The sequence below is a fragment of the Epinephelus fuscoguttatus genome, linkage group LG9, assembly GCF_011397635.1.
Source record: "Epinephelus fuscoguttatus linkage group LG9, E.fuscoguttatus.final_Chr_v1".
In the NCBI taxonomy this organism is placed as follows: Eukaryota; Metazoa; Chordata; class Actinopteri; order Perciformes; family Serranidae; genus Epinephelus; species Epinephelus fuscoguttatus.
This window is the reverse complement of record NC_064760.1, coordinates 31,476,239-31,495,270: the sequence shown is the minus strand read 5'-3', so window position 1 is coordinate 31,495,270 and position 19,032 is coordinate 31,476,239. Positions and strand designations below refer to the sequence as shown.

At 41.1% G+C, this 19,032-nt stretch overlaps 1 protein-coding gene across 2 annotated transcripts; it reads left to right on the top strand.

The window, feature by feature from the left end:
• The first annotated feature begins 8,348 nt into the window (after nucleotides 1–8,348).
• insb (preproinsulin b) lies at nucleotides 8,349–18,746 on the top strand. 2 transcript variants are annotated; one of them, XM_049585872.1, is made up of 3 exons: nucleotides 8,349–8,394; nucleotides 17,698–17,900; nucleotides 18,601–18,746. In XM_049585872.1, exons 2-3 carry the CDS (start codon nucleotides 17,711–17,713, stop codon nucleotides 18,744–18,746), a joined length of 336 nt encoding a protein of 111 aa, XP_049441829.1. In that variant the 5' UTR covers nucleotides 8,349–8,394; nucleotides 17,698–17,710. The 2 variants fall into 2 exon arrangements, with proteins under 2 accessions (XP_049441829.1, XP_049441830.1); XM_049585873.1 differs by lacking the exon at nucleotides 8,349–8,394 and adding an exon at nucleotides 16,315–16,360 and having other exon boundaries at nucleotides 17,700–17,900.
• The last annotated feature ends 286 nt before the right edge of the window (nucleotides 18,747–19,032 follow it).

Genomic DNA, 19,032 nt, shown 5'->3' with positions numbered 1-19,032 from the left:
ACCTGGCTGAATTATGTCTATTAGCTGTGCGTGGCCCCTCCCACTCCATCAGGACAGCAGTCCACAGATGACAGCATTAACTTTTAAGACTTTATAGCATCTTCTTTACCCAACACATACCATTAATCCACTTAATGGCCACCATGACCCCTTTCATCGTGTTTCATAAAATAAAAATATGAATAAAGCCCATTACGGTCTCCATTGTAGAGAGTCTCCGTGATAAATCAGTGGGGTTCTATTAGAAGGATTGCCTCTGTGACAAGTCAGGTTGGCCACACTAAATCATCAGCGCTGTTTGCTTTATTAAAGCTCTTTTTTGCCCGTTTTAATGCTTAAAGCTGGAATCTTTAACTTTGAGTCATATTTCAATCCCCTCCCGTCCTTTAGCCAGTTGCAAGTCTGAAGGCTCCTGAGCTAATATTTACCCTCGTCTTTGAGTGAGCTCTGTCTCTCTCACTTTTGGGATTCTGTGCTCACCTTAAATAGATGTTCTCTCTTGTTTACATCTAGTGCAGCAGAATGTGTTGAATCCTGTAGCTACTGCAAATGTTGAAATACATCGAGGCCCCTAAAGTGTATTATTTTCCTGTCACTTTAAGCTGTTGATTGATTGTGTGTGAAACTACAAAAGTCACTTCCTGTGTAATTTTCTCGGGTTTGAAGACACTTTATTAGTGTTGTCAGCTAAAAAGGTCACCACCCACGGAGAGCACCAAGTCCAAACATGGAAAATGTGCCAGTCTTAATGTTCACAAAAACACCATCATGATGAAACCAGCATTTTCTGAAAACTTAAAGCCGCTCTAATCAATATTTTTTTTATGTTAACAATGGATCTAATGACTATGTGTATGTGAAAGTTGTCAGTTGTAGTGACAAACCAACAGTGAATTAAACCCCAATCCTGCAGTTCTCAGATAAACAAAGCTTTATAACATCTTTGAACTAATTGTTTCTGTTTGGGTCCCCCACTCTAACTTTTCTGGTTCACTCTCACCCAAAGCTGGGTGTCGGCAGTAGATACCTTAAAGGTATCAGCCTAAAGTAACCCAGTACCAAGTTGTATCGAAACATCTCCAGTCAAACTATACCTCCATTCAATCTTTTTTTTGCCAGGGGTCTGATCCTAGACCACCTTGACTCCCCGTTGAATCAGCAATATTCCTGTTGTTGCTGTCTCTGGAACTGCTCCCCTTCCGGTGAACACTCAGTTCAACTTCTGCCCGGATAGCATGAGCTAACACAGCAACAGCGGCTAACATCTAATACTGAGCCTTTAACAGTCCCAACAAACTCACAGCAACATTGAAACGACTCTGTCATTAAACCTGTTAGTAACATTGCCCATGTGATGCTAACAGTTAGCTGTGTGACTGTTTTTGTGTGGCCAGGAAGACTCTCACACCTCTCCCTGACATGGAGCTCACACTCCCGCAGCAGGGGTTACAAACCATAATAGCTATGTTTCCATCCAAAAGTGATTCGAATCATTGGGAAATGCGCATTAAAAGAAATACGAATCCTGTGTGTTTCCATTAAATGTACGGACTTTGGTGAAAACTACAAACTCATGCGAGTTTTCCACAGAACCAGAAACAAAACAAGTCTCATATTCTTCTTCTTCTACATTTTCTGGCGGTTGGCAACCAGCTTGTAAATGCATTACCGCCTTCCTGACCCGGAGTGTGGATATCACCATGGAGAGAGGTGCTCTACATTAGACTTAATTCGAACATAACTGTTTCCATCCCCCGTTTTGCGAAGTTTTTTTTTCGAATCAACCTAAACCCGGCTAAAGAGAGTGTATTTTAGCTTGTGCGAATCAGGGGATTTTAATTTGAATTTTGGCGTTTCCATCATAATTTTCCGATGCGATACTTCTAAATGCGCATCTAAACAGGCTAACGGAAACATGGCTACTGTCTGTGGTGAGATGTCATCAAGGCGTCACAATTTTGTGATGACACCAAATCGTTCGAAAGTATGGCTGTAGTATTGCTCGTCACTCCTGTATTTGTATCACTTTAAGGGCCTGTGTCGATATAGCATTTTGGGTTTTTTTAGCACTTCATAAAAAAGCTCTCCAGCACTTTTTTTAAATGACGTGCTACATGTAGATGTGACAAAAATATCTTGACACTAACATTACTTAGGTAGCTAACGTGGTGCTACGTTAACAGAGGATTGACTCCACCGGTAACAACAAGCTTACAATGGGTATGGTGATAAGCTCCCACACTTCCCTGTCTTTCTTGTCTTAGTTTCTGAATAACGTACCATACAGTAGCAAAAGGAGCAGCAGTGACGTCACCAGCGCCTTCCTGACAAGTTCAGAAAAACTGATAAATCCACTGTGCGCCATCTAACCAGCACCAAACATTAGACTGAAGAAGCTAGTGGCATACAGTGGCAGATAGTGGAGCGTTTAGTGGCTTAAGAGTCAGATATTTTTCACAGGAGCTCACAGAAACAGAGCTGATTATTGGACTAACATTCATCAGCTGGACACAAACACAACTTCAAACGAATGCTAATGTTGCTCATGTCTTGTGGATGTGTAAATAAGCCCCTGCTTGCTAACATGTTTCCCATACCAATTTTTTAAAGTGTTAATATGTCAATGCTGTGATTACAGCTTGTTGCGCTGCCCCCAAGTGAGCGACAAAAGAAGAAAGAACTAAATAAATATTGATGAAGGTTTCTCTAAAGTGTCAGCTTTAAAATGATTTTGTTTGTGTCGACAACTTTTTTTAAAGGATACCAAAGGTCACACTGCATCACTTTGATTTCGGATGTGTTAAAAACTTTTCCTTCTACAAACCCAGCAAGGAACCATCGGCTTAATCACCAGAGACCCATCAAATATAATATAGAGTTGGGAAGGAAGCCCTTTAACCTCATCCAAAGGCAAAACTGCCAAACTCTATTAACCATGTCTACATTTAGTTATATTTTCAGATTAAATGAAGACCATGATGCAGAATCTGCATTCAGAAGGAATCACATCCCAAGGTAGCCATCTACTGGGCCGGGGCAAAGGCCAAACCCACAGTGCACAGGTGGAATGTGCACGTGTGTGTATGGTGGAAATATTGTGTGAATCTCAGGTCCAGATACTGTTGAATTATGGAGCACACCTTACCTTGAAGAATGAAGTATTCATGCACGGTATCAAGAAACCTCAGAGTCTTCTGTTTTCACCTTTCTTCATTCCCACCCTGCCTTCTGTTCCTTGAAATTTGTCTTTGTGGCGACTCAAAGGGTAGTCCCCAGCTTTCACTTCAGAGAATTATCTAAACCTTTCTTTCTCTCTAACACTCGGCCTAAATCTACTTCCATTAATGGGTAACAACCCTTGTGATTGAGCGTCACATATAGTTTGTTGTTTGGGCAGTACAAACCAGTTTGTGCTAGGACACAGTAATGATAAATGGAATTATGCCTAACAAAAAAACGCTATCACTGGCTGTGGTACAAAGGCCTTTCAGTAAATTCTCAATTTGTGGATCTAACACTGCCCTTGAATTGTTTAGGCACAACTGGGACGCTTGGAGGAATTAATTTCAGATATTACCAAACAGCGGGGTACACAGCTCCTCGGGTGCCACAGACAAAATCTTTCATCCCTGTTAAAAAAAATTGAATGGGGATTTAAGGAGAACACAGATAATTCAATCTTTATCTGCGGCAAGCCACAATGAAATGTTAAGTTTCCATGGGATCCTCTTACCTCAAAGGAGGACTCTGGAATGAAAGGACAACACATCTGAAGCATCTCTTTCCTCCTCTGGAGCAAAAGAGTAAAACACATGCGCTGACACACACACATTCTCAGACACACACACAACATAAAAGGTTCTCATCAACATATCAAAGCTGTAGTGCCTCCTGTTCAACATGCTATATGCGAATTCAGGGGAAGCCAGCACAGCGAGTACAGCCCCTCACTGTGCACACTACACACCACTTATATACATCGCGCTGACAGCTCCTGCAGATAGCAGACAGTTACAGATCGAGATAAGTCTCAGGTGTCAGGTATACATGCCCGTACACACAAACATGGCCATGTTTGGCATTCTGCTCCACAACCACCGGCGCCTCTCTCGCTCACATATGTACCCGCACAATGCATGAGAGAAAGTTTTAGAGGAAGAGATAGCACAAGGAGGAGAGAGATGAACAGCTCAGGCTTAGTAAGATCAACTCAAACTCCCTGAGATACCCAGTAACAGCATATAGATACCTCTCAAGAAGAGCTTCACTGTAGCATTTAAGTTGTCAACATGCATCTAATCCACCTGTTTGGAGACCCTTACACCGAGTCAATATGCAATTTGAGGCATTTTGACAGAGAACATTGGATTGATTGATTCTGACCTTTTACCTGACAGTACCTGCTCTACACATTCTCCACAAAATAATGAAAAGTGTTGAAATCCCTCTATCTTTAGCTCTGGCCTCTTTTCTTTCTCCCAAATAAGCACCTGTTGTTAATCCTACTCATATGTCTGGCTGTAGGTCTGCTTTCTCTACTTTATCTCTAAGAGCAAGGGGGAGGCAGACTCAGGGGGGTGATACCAGCCGTATCGATTGGTGCAAACTTGCACTGACACACACACACACACACACACACACACACACACACACATAATCATGCCTTATGTGTGGCTGTGCACAGCCTTGTTATAATCCTTAAGATTGAACTCCATCTATCCTACACCACAACTACAATGTGATTCGTGATAAAAATAAAAAAAAATTCTTATTATACACGCTGACGGCAGAATAACCAGCAGTCCTCTGCCATACTCTTATTTGGAAAGATGCTGCTATTTTAGTCATGTTAACAGCATGGCAGATGGCAATATCTGCTAATCAGTCGGTCGACCACCTTGACCTGGACTGAAATATCTCAATATTGATTTATATATATATTGAATCATAATGAAATTTGCAATAGTGCCCCCAAGGGGAGCATAGGAGGGGCCAAGGCCACCCTAATTGCTGGCCCCTTCTTGTGTGCATAATATGAATCACCTAACATATACAAATACATAAAACATTAAAAGAGGATTTCTAGGGAACTCAAACTGTTAACTGTAGCCTACCGTGTATATCAGATAATTGATAACATAAATTGTAAAATAAGAGACCAAAGTATATCACTATCAACTCTTATATGGATGTAGTTTTTTAGCGCATATGCTAAAGCAGCTCAATAGAAATTCTGAAACTCATGGCTTTAGGTTTGTGTGTGCCACCCTAAGATTTTCAGTGGCCCCATCTGGCCACCATTATGAAAAATTATTGAGGGTGCTGCTGAAAATTAGGTTCAGACAATCGTGTTCCCCTCAGGATGGATTTTTATCACTTTGGTGATTCCATAACATTTCTTCCTGCACCATCATCAGGTCAAAATTTCATTTTGTCCAATACCTAACACCTGCACAGTAATGGCATTCCCATCTGCCCCAACTGTACTTTGTGTTTAGTGCTAATTAGCAAAGTTAGCATGCTAACACATCAAACTAAGTTGGTGAAATTAGCAAACATTGTCTGCCAAACATCAGCAAGTTAATGCTGTGAGTATGTTAGCATGTGGATGTTAGCATTTAGCTCAAAGCACCACAATGCCTAATGCCCTGTTTACACTATAAGCAACAAAGCCACAGTGTCCTGCTTATTGCTGAGTTGCCATTGAAATGTTGCTCAAGCACTCATTGATGAAGTTATGTCATCCTTGGCCTGTGTGTGTCTATTTCCAGCAAAGGAACTCAACATCATCAAAAGTTTGTATTTGGTCACAAAGAAAATTCTTGTGTCTGAGCTCAGCTACGGTCACGCGGATACATGCGTGGTTCGATTCATAGTACAATTTAGGGTCCACTTTAGCCCACAGTAGTAAACAGGAGGGCTGGGAGGAGAGCTTACCATCGTCCTACTGCTGACATCAGGTGAAAGTGAAACATTGGAACATTGTTTGCACTGACAGTTTTACACTTGAAATACAAATAGGTACGACATAGAAGACAGAAAGAGATCCCTTTTTTGGTATTGATCCTACTGACACGAGAATTGATCTTCACAATGAAAACGTAGTATCAAGAGTATCAATATTTTTGGATTGATCCGCCCACCCCTAGCAGCCAGGCCCCCAGGAGGCACGCCATGCTCTGAAGTCAATTTTTGTAGTGGCCAAACAGTGTCATTACACCATCACAGGATGCCATGTACTTTTTCCCATTGACGTATATGGTGAAAGAGTATGTAGATCAGTGACTAAATGTTTTTGAGCATCAAAACCCCCGTGAAGTGATTCATTTCAATATCTGGATTTGATTAATTTACCCATTTACCCATTGGTAGCTTTGTCACCTTCTACCTATGCCACTCCTCAATGCCTATGTGCAGTTTCACATAGATTGACCACGTCAGTGAGTAGAAAAACGTGGGACAGACAGAATGACTGACTGACAGAATGACACACTGACAGTTTCCATGATTATGTACAGCATACCATACCATGACTTAGTCATACCAAAAATTAGAAGAAAAAACAACAACATTTGGCCACAGGGGGAGCCACAGCGATCGGTGGCATTTTAGCCATTTTGAAGCATTTTTCTGTTATAGCGCCACCCAGTTGCCAATTAGAGTTAAATGTCTCCAGTCACCTTGAGGCATCCTGTTCTACATATCTACCAAGTTTAGTAAAAATCGATATGGCGGTTAGGCCTAGATAAGAAATTAGCTCTCTAGCGCCCCCATTTTGTTTGATGGGGTCAATAATGGAGGGGTCCCCTCAGATTATGTGTGGTCATATGCCTACAAAGTTGCATGGTGATGGGTGAAACCCTTGAGATGTTATACACCTTTATGTGATGAGCCACGCCCTCCGCAATATTCATTGCCTTATAGAAGCTCAGTGTTAGTAAGTTTTCCAACTTTTGCCAAGAGGGAACTTTAGATATTGGTCCCTAGATTATGTTCACCGAGTTTCATGGAGATTGGTCAAACTTCCTATGAGAAAAACGTGGAACAGACACACAGACACACCCACAGACAGAGTTTTTGTCATGATATAGTAAAGATAACATTTGAAAATTCAAGTAAAGCTGTACAATTAAATGATTGTAGCCCCATGTAAGGTAGCATAGCACTGAACCAGGTTGCTCAGCCGTTGTATGCCTCTAGTGCACCTACTCTATGGGCCATGCAGTGCGGAAGCAGTGCCGATCATTTGTATTCTAAATACAACTATGGTGGCAAGAAGTGATGGGCATCAGTTCATAGCTTCGTGTCACCGGCTTCCATTTATTATTACTTATAGCCTGTTGCTTTGTCACTCGTAGTCTGTATACAGTGTATGTAAAGCCTCACTGACATGGCTGCCATCTCTTAAATCTGAAATGGATGCAGTCATAGGACTTATTCTGATCGCTGTCAAGACAAAGACTGCATCATGTCATCCCAAGCTAAAGTGAATCAACACCCTCTTCCAATGAGAAATGTAAGCGATCAGGCACATTTCAAGCTGATCCCACTTCTTATTGGTGCATCGAAGGGTTATAATACCCAGTTGGGGTGGTGGCAATACAAAGAGACACAACATCCTTCTCCCTTCAGATGTAGTGTGAAAAAAAAAATCCCCTCAGAGAGGAGGCAAGGCGCTCTCATATCAATCCATCAAACTAAAGAACGCCTCACGCAAACTAGAAAAATGCCAGTTCTAAATTAAATTCTCTTGTCTCGAGCTGAGCTCAACTTGAAAAGGCCGGTCACATGAGGGTTTAAATAGAAATCTATTTTCTGGCCTGAAAATCAAACTGGCCATCATTCTGTCCTGCCTCACCTCTCTCTTGGGGACTTGTCACATTTATAACATGTAGTCATTTTCTCAGCTGTCAAATCGTGCTCTTACCAAGCTCTGTTCCCCAACCCAACCTGTCAACTTCTAATTCTAATCTGCTCGAATGTCTCTCTGTGTGTCATGCACGCGTGTGTGTGTTCACTATGAATTAAGTACAGCTTTAAAAAATGTCTGGAATTACAAGATTTTATTCATTTTATTCGTTATTACTGTGTGTGTGTGTGTTCTGTGAGGGTCCAGACAGAGGTGGCTCAGCAAAGTAGGTCATGACAGAGGTTAGTACTGGATTAGCGACTGTCACTGGCAGGACAGGAGAGTGCATGCACCAGGGCAGCCCTCTCCCTCTCACTCACAGTCTCTCACACACACACAGTCTCACACACTCAGAGTCTCACACTCACAGACACAGCAACGATTTCTGAAACTCTGTGGCGTTCTGTCATGGATTTGAGCCAGCAGGCCGTGACACACACGGAGGGCAGTGTCTGGAACAGGCGGCTGTGCCCAGTCTGTCTTTTGTGAGTATGCGCACACATGCATGACTCTATGTTTGCATATGACAGGGCTGCTTGACCTGCCAAAATCCAAACTGTTTGCCCTTGCCAAAGATTCAAAAAAGTTGTTTTTTTTACACTTTTTTATGCTTCCTCTTCTCCTCCCGCCATAATTTTTAATGGCAGCCGTTCGGTATTCAAAGATTTGCTTCCCTTTAAGCACAGATGAATCTTCATGGAGCCTTTGTATCAGTATCCAGTTCTCAGAGTTGACTTATGGAAATCTGTCTCATTACTTCTGCCTTCTTACGGTTCAAACTCTCACATAAAAACATAATGATCCAAGCTGTTTCTGTTGTCTGCTGCGTAAGTCAACGATCTTCTTTTTTTTTTTTCTTTTTTTTTTGATGTTCTAAGTCTCTTCAGTTTCCATCCTCAGAAAGTCGGGGATAATTATGGGAGTAAAAAGGCTCTCTATCAGAGCAGATTAACAACATCTCACTGGGCTGAACTCCTCACTCCCTTTTATCTCCTCAAACGCAGTAGAAGAGAAGACGAGTTACGCAACTCCCACCTTAGGGACCCAGCCGACTTTCCACCCAACTTCTGTCTGTCTCTGCATGTCTAGGGCGTCTGCCAGTCCTCTGCTATTTGATGTGCGTGTTTGAAGCAGCCATGTGACCGGGGCGAGAAGGATGTGCCTGTTGTTTGCAGCTCTTGCCGCTGTGCTCTGTTCCCTGGAGGAACGAGTTTCAAAGCGTGGCAAAGTTGGACCTTTCCTGGTTCTACATTTTAACACCTTCTCAAATCGCAGTGCCAAGGTTCTGGATGTCTTTCTTCCTCTCCCTTTTATCATTCCTCCAAAGACCCTCCTTTCATTTGCAAGGTTTTGAAAGACCTGTCCTCCCTCCCCCTGTCATTTAGCTAAAACTTGTCATTTGGGGGACGTTAACATCAGATCATTTTTGGGAGTGCCCAAAAAGCCGCTTTAACACACATGGATCCTAATATGATGTTCTTTGTCTTGTATATTAAAAGAGTATTTGATCACATCAGCTTGATAAAATATTATTATACATCAGAAACACTAAAAAGTTACAAGATTTTTACTGTCAACTCATTAGAAACAGCTTCTGTTCCCCTTGTGGAAAATAAATCAACAACAAGTTGAACTTGGGGTTAATTAGTCTCTGACGATGCTGGGGGAAATTTCCACATGAAAACCTTTCACTCTGGTTTTCTGGCTTTTTTTCTGCATCGAATTACCACATATAGAATATACTGAGAGGCCAGTGATTAAATCAGCACCCAGGGGTAACCAATGCATGACCAGAGTGTAAATGTAGGTTTACTGTAAAAGGAGATTTACAGTCAGATATATTACATCAGACTAAACCTTTGAGTTGATTCATCTTGTTTTACTGTATACCTCCCATTACCACCCACTCAGAATGTTATCACTGGATCAAATGGGCGTTCTCAGTGGTTATCAGCCTCACAGATAAGGGTTAGAAGGTCCCTGATACATGTACAAGTACTGTAGGTTCAAAAGGCCGTTATCACCACATTAAAGTCACCACATGAAGTCCACTTTCAATTCTCTTAGGTTTAAAAAAGATATCATGGTTTGCGTTAAAATAAGAACTTTGTCACGTAACATGATGAACTAACGTATGTCAGTTAGGAAAAAAAAGTTAATATTAAAAGGAAACTACGCCCATTTTCAAAATTCTTACATGTCTTACATGAACTCCAGACCTCCATATGTTACTAACATTACACCGTGAGAAGATGAAAGCATACAAGAGTCAAGTGGACTATAACTATTTTGTGCACAGTTGGGTCCACGAATGAAAGGACTACTAGCCTGATTTTGGCTGGGTGAGAAAATGTGCTTGAGTATAACTGTCATTTGTATTTAAACTGTGTACATGAATGCACTGCTGTTAGGTTAACGTTACCAGATAACATTAGCTAACTTAAGCTACTATTTTTCTACCTACTTCATCAACTGCTTCCAGAGGTCTGATGAAACACTGTTAAAATCTGGGTCGTGGCTAAAAACCTCACCTATGGTCATGAACTCTGGGTAGTGACCAAAAGAATGAGATCGCGCATACAAGCAGCCAAAATGAGTTTCCTCCATGGGGTGGCTGGGCTCAGTCTTAGAGATAGAGTAAGGGGCTTGGACATCTGGAGGCAGCTCGGAGTAGAGCCGCTGCTCCTTCGCGTTGAAAGGGGTCAGTTGAGGTGGTTCGGGCATCCGATCAGGATGACTCCTGGGCGCCACCCACTGGAGGTGTTCCAGGCACGTCCCACCAGTAAGAGGCCCCGGGGCAGACCCAGAACACGCTGGAGGGATTACATATCTCATCTGGCCTGGGAATGCCTTGGGGTCACCCAGGAGGAACTTGAAAGCGTTGCTGGGAAGAGGGATGCAGGGGGACTTTGCTTGGCCTGCTGCCCCTGCGACCTGGCCCCAGATGAAAATGGATGGATGGGTGGCTAAGAACACATAGAAGTTGTCACAGCACATTGTAATCATCCAACGTGAAGCATGATTTACATTTGAAATTAGTCTACTCTACTCCTCTAGGCTAAAGATGGAGGTTTTTGATCCATACCTACAACTGTTTCTCTGTGACTTTTTTTTATTTTAACTTCTCCCTCCAATGTCCTATTATTTTCAGGACTTAAAGTGGCTCTTGTTTTTCCCAATTTGATCACTTGAAACAGCTGTAAACAGCACAAATCATAGGCATTTGTGCAGCGTTGGTAGTTCCTGCCCTCCATCTGGAAAGCACATCGATGTATGATGTCATATGCAGCAGCGCTACTGGGAAAGATGTTAGAGATGACACTGAGAGCACCCAGGGGAATGTTCTGAGTATATGGGTACACTTTCTGTTTCCAAACTCAGAACACTACAATAGAATAAAGCTCATTTGGGTATGAAAAAGAAAACAAACATACTGTGGGTCCAAAAAATCAGTCTCCCATTCATTGTCTGTGGAGCAGCTCCAGACTTTTTACTTGAGGACCAAAAGTTTGAGACTTCCTTTCTGGTTTCTGGCTTTAAGAGAGTAGTTCGTGTTCACAAATATTGATTGAACTTTCCTAGGCCATGAAAATAATATATTAGAATTCATAATTTGGATGGTGTTAAACTTGTGGTGTCACACAGGTTACGAACAGCAGTCTCCTGGATGAAGGTCCTTTGTGTGTTTGACCCATCCAACAACAAGACCTCCCGTTTTGCTCCTACTACCTCACCTGACTTCCTTTTCCCCCCATCAAAATTACTACGCCCACTCAAGGTCACCCAACAACAAATATGACCATTTAATGGGGTGATAGCAACTTCTGCACCCACTAGTAGATATAGCAGGCCAAAAGGATGTCTTTCTCACTTCAATTTTCCTTGAGTTTTCACAGAGATATAAATAGACCAGCGCAACAACATCAACACATAAATAATACAATAAAATAAACAAACAAAATACAATACAGATAAAAAATAAAATAAAAAGTACAGCTGCAATGATTGGTTGTGGGGAAATGTTTAAATATTTATAGCTGTAGATAGGCATTGGTGTCATTTCTCATGTAGATTTTAAATTTTTTCCCAGCTCTTTCTAAATGTAGTCTCTTTGACCTTCAAAATGTATGTCAACTTTTCTATAACTAAAACGTTTTGGAGGTTTCCTGTCTTCTAACCCATTTCTGAGGCTGATAACAGCTCATGGCACCCATTCAATAACATTCAAAGTGGGTGTTTTGACTGTATGTTGGCTCTGCAAAGCCCCCTGGTACTAATACGTTAACACACATCAGATAACAAATTAACATCTTTAAGGTTGTTGTAATTTCCATAAAATCATGGGGCTTGACTCCCTGTGTCATCCATTTGGGGGGAAGCAGTGTGAAGCTCCTTTTGACTAAAAACAACACACACAAAAACCAGATCTTTGATCAAACAGTGCATCTACAGGATCAAAACACCAGCATGAGCTCTGTATTAACAAGTGACATTATCCAGAAGTACTAATGCCAGTGGGAGCTGTTTTTACATGACTGTAACATTTAAACTGCTGTTCATATTGCATTTTTACATTTGTAATGTTTAGACTGGATTGCAAATTAATCTTGTTAAGATCAGGATGTATCAGTATATTGCATTTTCAGGCTTTCAAAGGGTATGTACACTCCACTGTGTGAAACACAGCAGAAGTGTGATTTTTTAACATCTCTTTCTAAAAGCATGCAAACCCCTGCTGGCATTTCTGTAAAAGAAATTTTGTAGAGCATGTTTGTTGTTAGTGGACAGCTTCCAATGAAAAATATACAGAGAGGATACAACCAGCAGCAAACTGCAATATTTAGTTGTATAATAAAGCTGCCCAGTCTATGAGATCCTTGCAATACAAAGACAGGACAAAAACAGCAGCATACAAATATATGAATGAATGACTTTATTTGGAACCAAAAAAACATAAAAAAACAAACAAGACAAAGATAACAGTGTCCCAAAAGGAGTAGGTAGAAATAAAACTTATGTGTCCCTAGCCCTTCCTTACATTCTTTTAACTCTTATTCCCAAATTTATTTACAACTAACATACATTTCCCCTGTCTATTTACCACCCCATTAAATACGTAAGAAACCTAGTTTAATTACAAAGTACCACCCAGTGTTACAAAATAAATATACACTCCCCTAACACACCCTTTCCTCATCTGTGTATCTCCCAAAAATATTTGTTTTGTAGTTTTTACATTGATTTATATTTGTGCTTCGTTTCAAATCATCACGCAGCCCATTTCACACGTCCACCCTGCATACTGAAGTACAGACTCTTCTTAGTTGTACGAACACATTGTTTTTTTTAAATTGTCACATAACACTTTTTGCCCGATTGTAGATTCTCACTTTAAACATGATTATTGCAGTTTTAAATTTGACCAGATCAAAAAATTTCAATGCATGTGACTTTAAAAAGTGTGTTCGTGTTTCCTCTGTACCCCACTTTGTCTCCTGTCCTGATTGCTCTTTTGAAGGATGTATAATGGTTGTAAGTTGCTTTTGTAAGTGTTGCCCCAGACACAGTAAGTCAAATAAGGTAGTACAAGCGATGAATACAGAATGTTCAGTGATTTACGGTCCAGTACGTGTTTTGTTTTCCCCAGAGCTGCAATGCTCTTTGCCAGCTTTGTTCTTACATAATTGATCTGAGGTTTCCAGCAGATTCTGCCATCTGAAATCACAACCAGAAATTTAGCTTCATAGACTCTTTCCACATTGACATTATCAATCATCTGTACCTCTGTGTCTTATGCGGTTTCCAAACAACATACATTTAGTTTTGTTCAGATTAAAGACAATTTATTTATGCTAAACCATTGTTTTAATTTTCTCATTTCTGTTGTGACTTCCTCCAAAAGCTGCTGCAGATTTTCCTGAGAACAAAAAGCATTGGTGTCATCTGCGAATAAAACAAATCATTTATATACAAAATAAACAGTTTGGGACCTAATACTGACCCCTGTGGGACCCTCACAGTTATGTCTAAGCCTGACTGTTTGAGACTAATTTATACTTTCAATCTGCATATGTCACATGAAGAATATCACAAATAAACTTGTAGCATGATCCATGAGCTTCGGGAGTTGGTGGTGGGGCTATTACAAATGATACCTCTATCAGTCTCAAGAGTGTTGTTTTAAAAGTTCTTCAGGTTACATATAATTACAATAATCTGTCTCACTTATTGAAATGGACGTGGATTTATTGACCAGTGGACTTTTTCAAGGTGAGCAAGCTGGTGAATACATTTATTCAATGACAGCTAAAAGGGGAATGCGACACGTTTTTAGAAATGATTCCTGCTCCTGCTATGTCCTGTCTATGTCCTCATTTTGATAAGGCAAAAAATGGACAATGGAAATCAATAGAAAAAAGAAAATCAGTGTACCCCAGCATCACTGATTCTAGCTTATTCATATCAATATGTTCAGTAAGTACTGATATTGTCCTCCTTTCTTGTCTCCAGTGCTCTATAGTGTAAATGCTCTTTTACAAGGCATTACATTACATCACACAACATCCACAGAACGGTACCTACTATCAATTATAAATGTTAAAAGCTGAATTAAACCACTGACATAAAGAGGTGATAGTACAGAGCTGTGCTGGTTCCTAAGAGGCCTGACAATTGAGTCGTCATTTGACATAAAATTATACAGCGTGTCACCTCTCATCTAAAATTGGCCCACCCTCGGATACTGTAGGCACACTACAATTAAAAAGAACAGCTGCTGCACACGACAGGAGACGAGTCAAAACCTGTGCAATAAAACAAGCCTTCGACAGAAGATAAAAGTAAATAACTTTATCTCAGAAGAACTGCATTCATATATTTTGCAGCACAGTAGTTTTTTTAGATTGTTGTTTTAAGTGGGACAGAACCAGTTTGTACTGGCACATCACACATTATCTGTTCATACTGCCACATTAATACAACAATGCCCCATCATGCACAAATGACCAACATACATACTCAGTGCATCCCAGGAAAGTGAAAACTCACCAGATGAATCTGAATGATGCTTTTATGGAATTTTGTTTGACTTAAAGGGACAGTTCACCCCAAAATCAAAGATATTTTTCCTCTAACCTGTAGTGCTATTTGTCAGACTGTTTTGGTGTGAGTTGTTGAGTGTTGGAGATATTGGCCGTAAAGATGTCGGCCCCCTCTTTGATATAATGGAAGTAGATGGCACTCAGTTTGTAGTGCTTGGACTGCCAAAAAAAAGCATTTGAAAAACTCAACAGCAATGTCTCTTTCCAGAAATCATGACCCAATTACTCAAAATAATCCACAGACCTTGTTGTGAACAGTTTCATGTAGGAACTACTTTCTCTTTACTAAACTACACAACACCAAACATATCACTGTGCAGAGGAAAGCGTGCATCTACTAAAGTATAAGAGGCTTGGACAGTTTGACAGCCGGAGATGTAAACATTAATGGCGTACTCCTTGGCTGAGCTGTAACGTTAGCTAGCTCAGAAGTTCCAGATGAGCTAGCAGTCGATGCACGCTTCCTTCTTTGTGGTGACATGGTTGGTGGGTTTAGTTCAGTAGAAAGAAAATAGTTTCTAAATGAAAATTCTCCCAACAGGGTCTGTGGATTATCTTGAGTGACTGGGTTATGATTTCTGGAAAGAGACATTGCTGTTGAATTCTTCAAATGTGTATTTTCGGTGATTTGAGCACCATTAACCAAGTGCCATCTGGTTACATTAAATTTGAGAGAAGGCAGACATCTTTACGGCGACTATCGCCAATACTCACACCAATCACACCAAAACAATCTAGACTAAGAGGAGAAATATGGAATTTTTTATTCCAGGGTGAAATTTAGACTGCATGTTTTTATTATTCTATTTAATAACATTTCTAACTTATTGTCAGAGTTCATTGTTGGATTTGTAATATAGAGGTAGACTGTAATAAATAACTTAATTCTCATGAGTCATGCACACAGCTCTACCTTAAACTCACCACTAGCGGTCACCAGCAAGCCTCAAAGTCCGCTAATCTACACTGTGTGATCAAAATGTGACATATGGTGTTTGTCTTTCAGCGTATAAGCGGTGCAACTCAGGCCACCACACAGCAGGGGTTAAATACGGTATCTCTGAGGGTGACTGAACTTCTCAACTTTATCCAAACTCTGCTGCTGGTCCACACTCCGTTAAATGACTTAGTGCCACTCAAAAGCAGATCAACATGCTTACAGGTCAGGGTGTTAATGAGAGGACCTTAGCGTTTTCCGCTGAGGCTGGCAAAGGCCAGGTGGAGGTGGAGAGTTATAAAGGGGAAAGGTAGCCAGGTGGAGATGTTCTCTGTACCTTTATAGTCCTGTAGGCCTCGGCCCTTTTCATTTGTAACTACCAGCTGCTCTGCTGCACTCAGGCCTCAAACACAGGTAAGCAAGTTTCTCTGTATTCCCTCAAGATTTCAACTTTTAAAATTGATGTACATAATAACCATGGATGAAAGTAAAGAGTAGCACAGGCAGGATCTATAATTCAACCAATCTACCGTGCCAAGGAGCCTGGTCTACTGCCAAGAGGGATAGAGGAGTGGCGGGCCAGATAGAGCGCTCTGCCAATGCTGTAATGCCTGGCACAGGTGCATTGTTAAAGACACTGTTAAAATGATTCATTTTCAATCCAATAATCTGCAGTACACTATAAGATGTCCACAAAAGGTCTATATAGTTTCCAAATGACTGCTAAATATGTTTTTCACCTTGAAACAGGAGGTGAACTTCCAACTCAGGAGAGTATCCATCACAAATGGGATTTGACTAATAACATTAATGACAAATCTGTACTCTTGGACAGATCATTCCTACTCTTGAGTATTATAGTTGCTAAGCTGGAGGGCAAGGTGTGAGCTGACCTTGAGGATACACTGACAGTATCCACAGTGATGATGTTGGGGCATAGGCAGTCTTTCTAGCTTGTAATAGATGGTGCTTTGATAAAATAAGACTCCCCGTGGGGATAAAAGGAATCGAAACAAAATAAATTTTCTGTTTACTTCATTATGAACATAACCTTAGACGGCTGATGTCTAAAACACTGTTTATAAATACGAACCATGAAATGTCCAACATCAGAAAGATAGCATACAGTCTTGGAGTTAATTTTAACCACCCAGTTCTTTCAGGAATTCGGATGTATAATTACCAAATCACCCCAGTAAATAACAGCTTGATGCCAACCTGGGTCATCAAGATGGAATTTTTTGCACTCATCACTTTTCTTAATCTTTGACTTTGCCCGCTCAGGCTCATGCTAATTTTTCAGATTTAGAGATTTGAGTCAAATATCATCCAATGACTTTTCTGCAGACCTTGTTTCACCACAGCTTTTCATCCTTGGCCTTTGATTTCCAATGAAATAATGAATTGTTCAGTTTTCTGCACACTTCAAAGACCTTATTTTGAGTTGGGGTATTGCTGCGTGCCTTCAGTCTCGTCTCTGAGGTATATACACTCAAAGCTTGGAGCTATCTGGTGGAATTTCACAGGAACATCGCAAAATATCTGTATCAAAAGTTATTAAAAGAAAGTGGTCTTGTAATGCTTGTGTCATCGAGAAAGGTCTGATCAAATTTGAACAGCACTTCATCCTCTAGCTTTCAACCATCTGGCCTTAAGGTATTAAGTATTGATAGGTGGATTCAGTTCTTCTGTTTGTCTTTCAAAGCCAGCATAATAAAAATGTGATCTTTTCTTTATGTGTTTTGTCCAAGAGGTCTGCCTCCTATGGCGAGGGTACCATGTGCAGCGTCCATGCTGTTACTGCTGGCGCTCTACTCCCCTGGGGTGACCTCCACCCCTGCCCAGCACCTGTGTGGCTCCCACCTGGTGGATACCCTGTACTTTGTATGTGGAGAACGGGGCTTTTTCTCCGGTCCGCACCGAGCCCACAAGCGGGATCTGGAGCATCTGCTCGGTAAGACCATGTTAACTTTGGGAACACTTTTTACTTTCCTTGTTTGACCTGGTCTACAATGAGTTGTGTAAAATAAGTTCTAATTGTCCTCTTTGATGGTAGGAGTTCAGACATTGCCTTGGACATGCCAGGCTAGCTTTGTGTCTCTGCAGCCACTACCCACCATGTTCAAAGTTCAGACTCAGTCTAATGAGAATGCCAATTTGGATCCAAGGCTGGAGGAAAAATGTTTAGAGACAACATGCTGGAAACTAAATCTATATTTGACCGAGCCATCATTAGTGTGCAAAGCCAGTCTCTGGCCTTTGAATTCAGTGGCGTGGCCAGGCTTTTGGTGTAATATTGTTATCTATGATGTGACAAAACCAATGACCACAAACCTTACAAGATGTGCAAATTCCTCATTACATTATTCCCAAAACACATTATTTAAATCTTCCGCCTTAAATATTCTATTGATGTTCTGACATTAACTTCATGGCTGTAAGCTATGATATTCCTCTGTTGGAGCTCCATCATATCTCCTCTTGAAGTAGAGACTAACAAGACTAAATGGATTGAGGAGATCAGATTACCTAGCCATTAAGTCTCCATTAAAGTGTGAACCGTTTAAATGGTAGTTTGAGGGACTGGAGGTTTGCACTGCAGCAGCAGCAGCAGGACTTAACACGGTGCTATGGAAACTTTCTCTACTTCAAAGGGTTCCTGTCTAAAAGGGCCAGACAGGAGCAGCGGCTGTGGAGGGCTCTGTCTGGCCGCAAAGAGCTCAAGGTGAAGAGAGGCATCGTGGAGCAGTGCTGCCATAAGCCATGCAGCATTTACCACCTGGAGGGCTACTGCGACTGACTCGTCACTCCACAACTAGCACCACTCCTAGCTTGTAAAAAAAAAAAAAACAGAAGTCCATTTCTGGCCTAGTACTTGCTGGCCATGTCTTATCAACTGAAGGAAATAAAGCTTCATGATCCATAACCCAGGGCTCCTCTCTGCAAAGATGTGAATTTGTGTTGTTTGTAGCGGGTATAAAGTGTGGATGAAACACGGGCTGTAATAGCCTTTTGCTGCGCTCCAACCTGTGGCTGCAGTCCTAGAGTGCTCTCTACTGGCAGAGGACAGACATGACCGAGAAGAT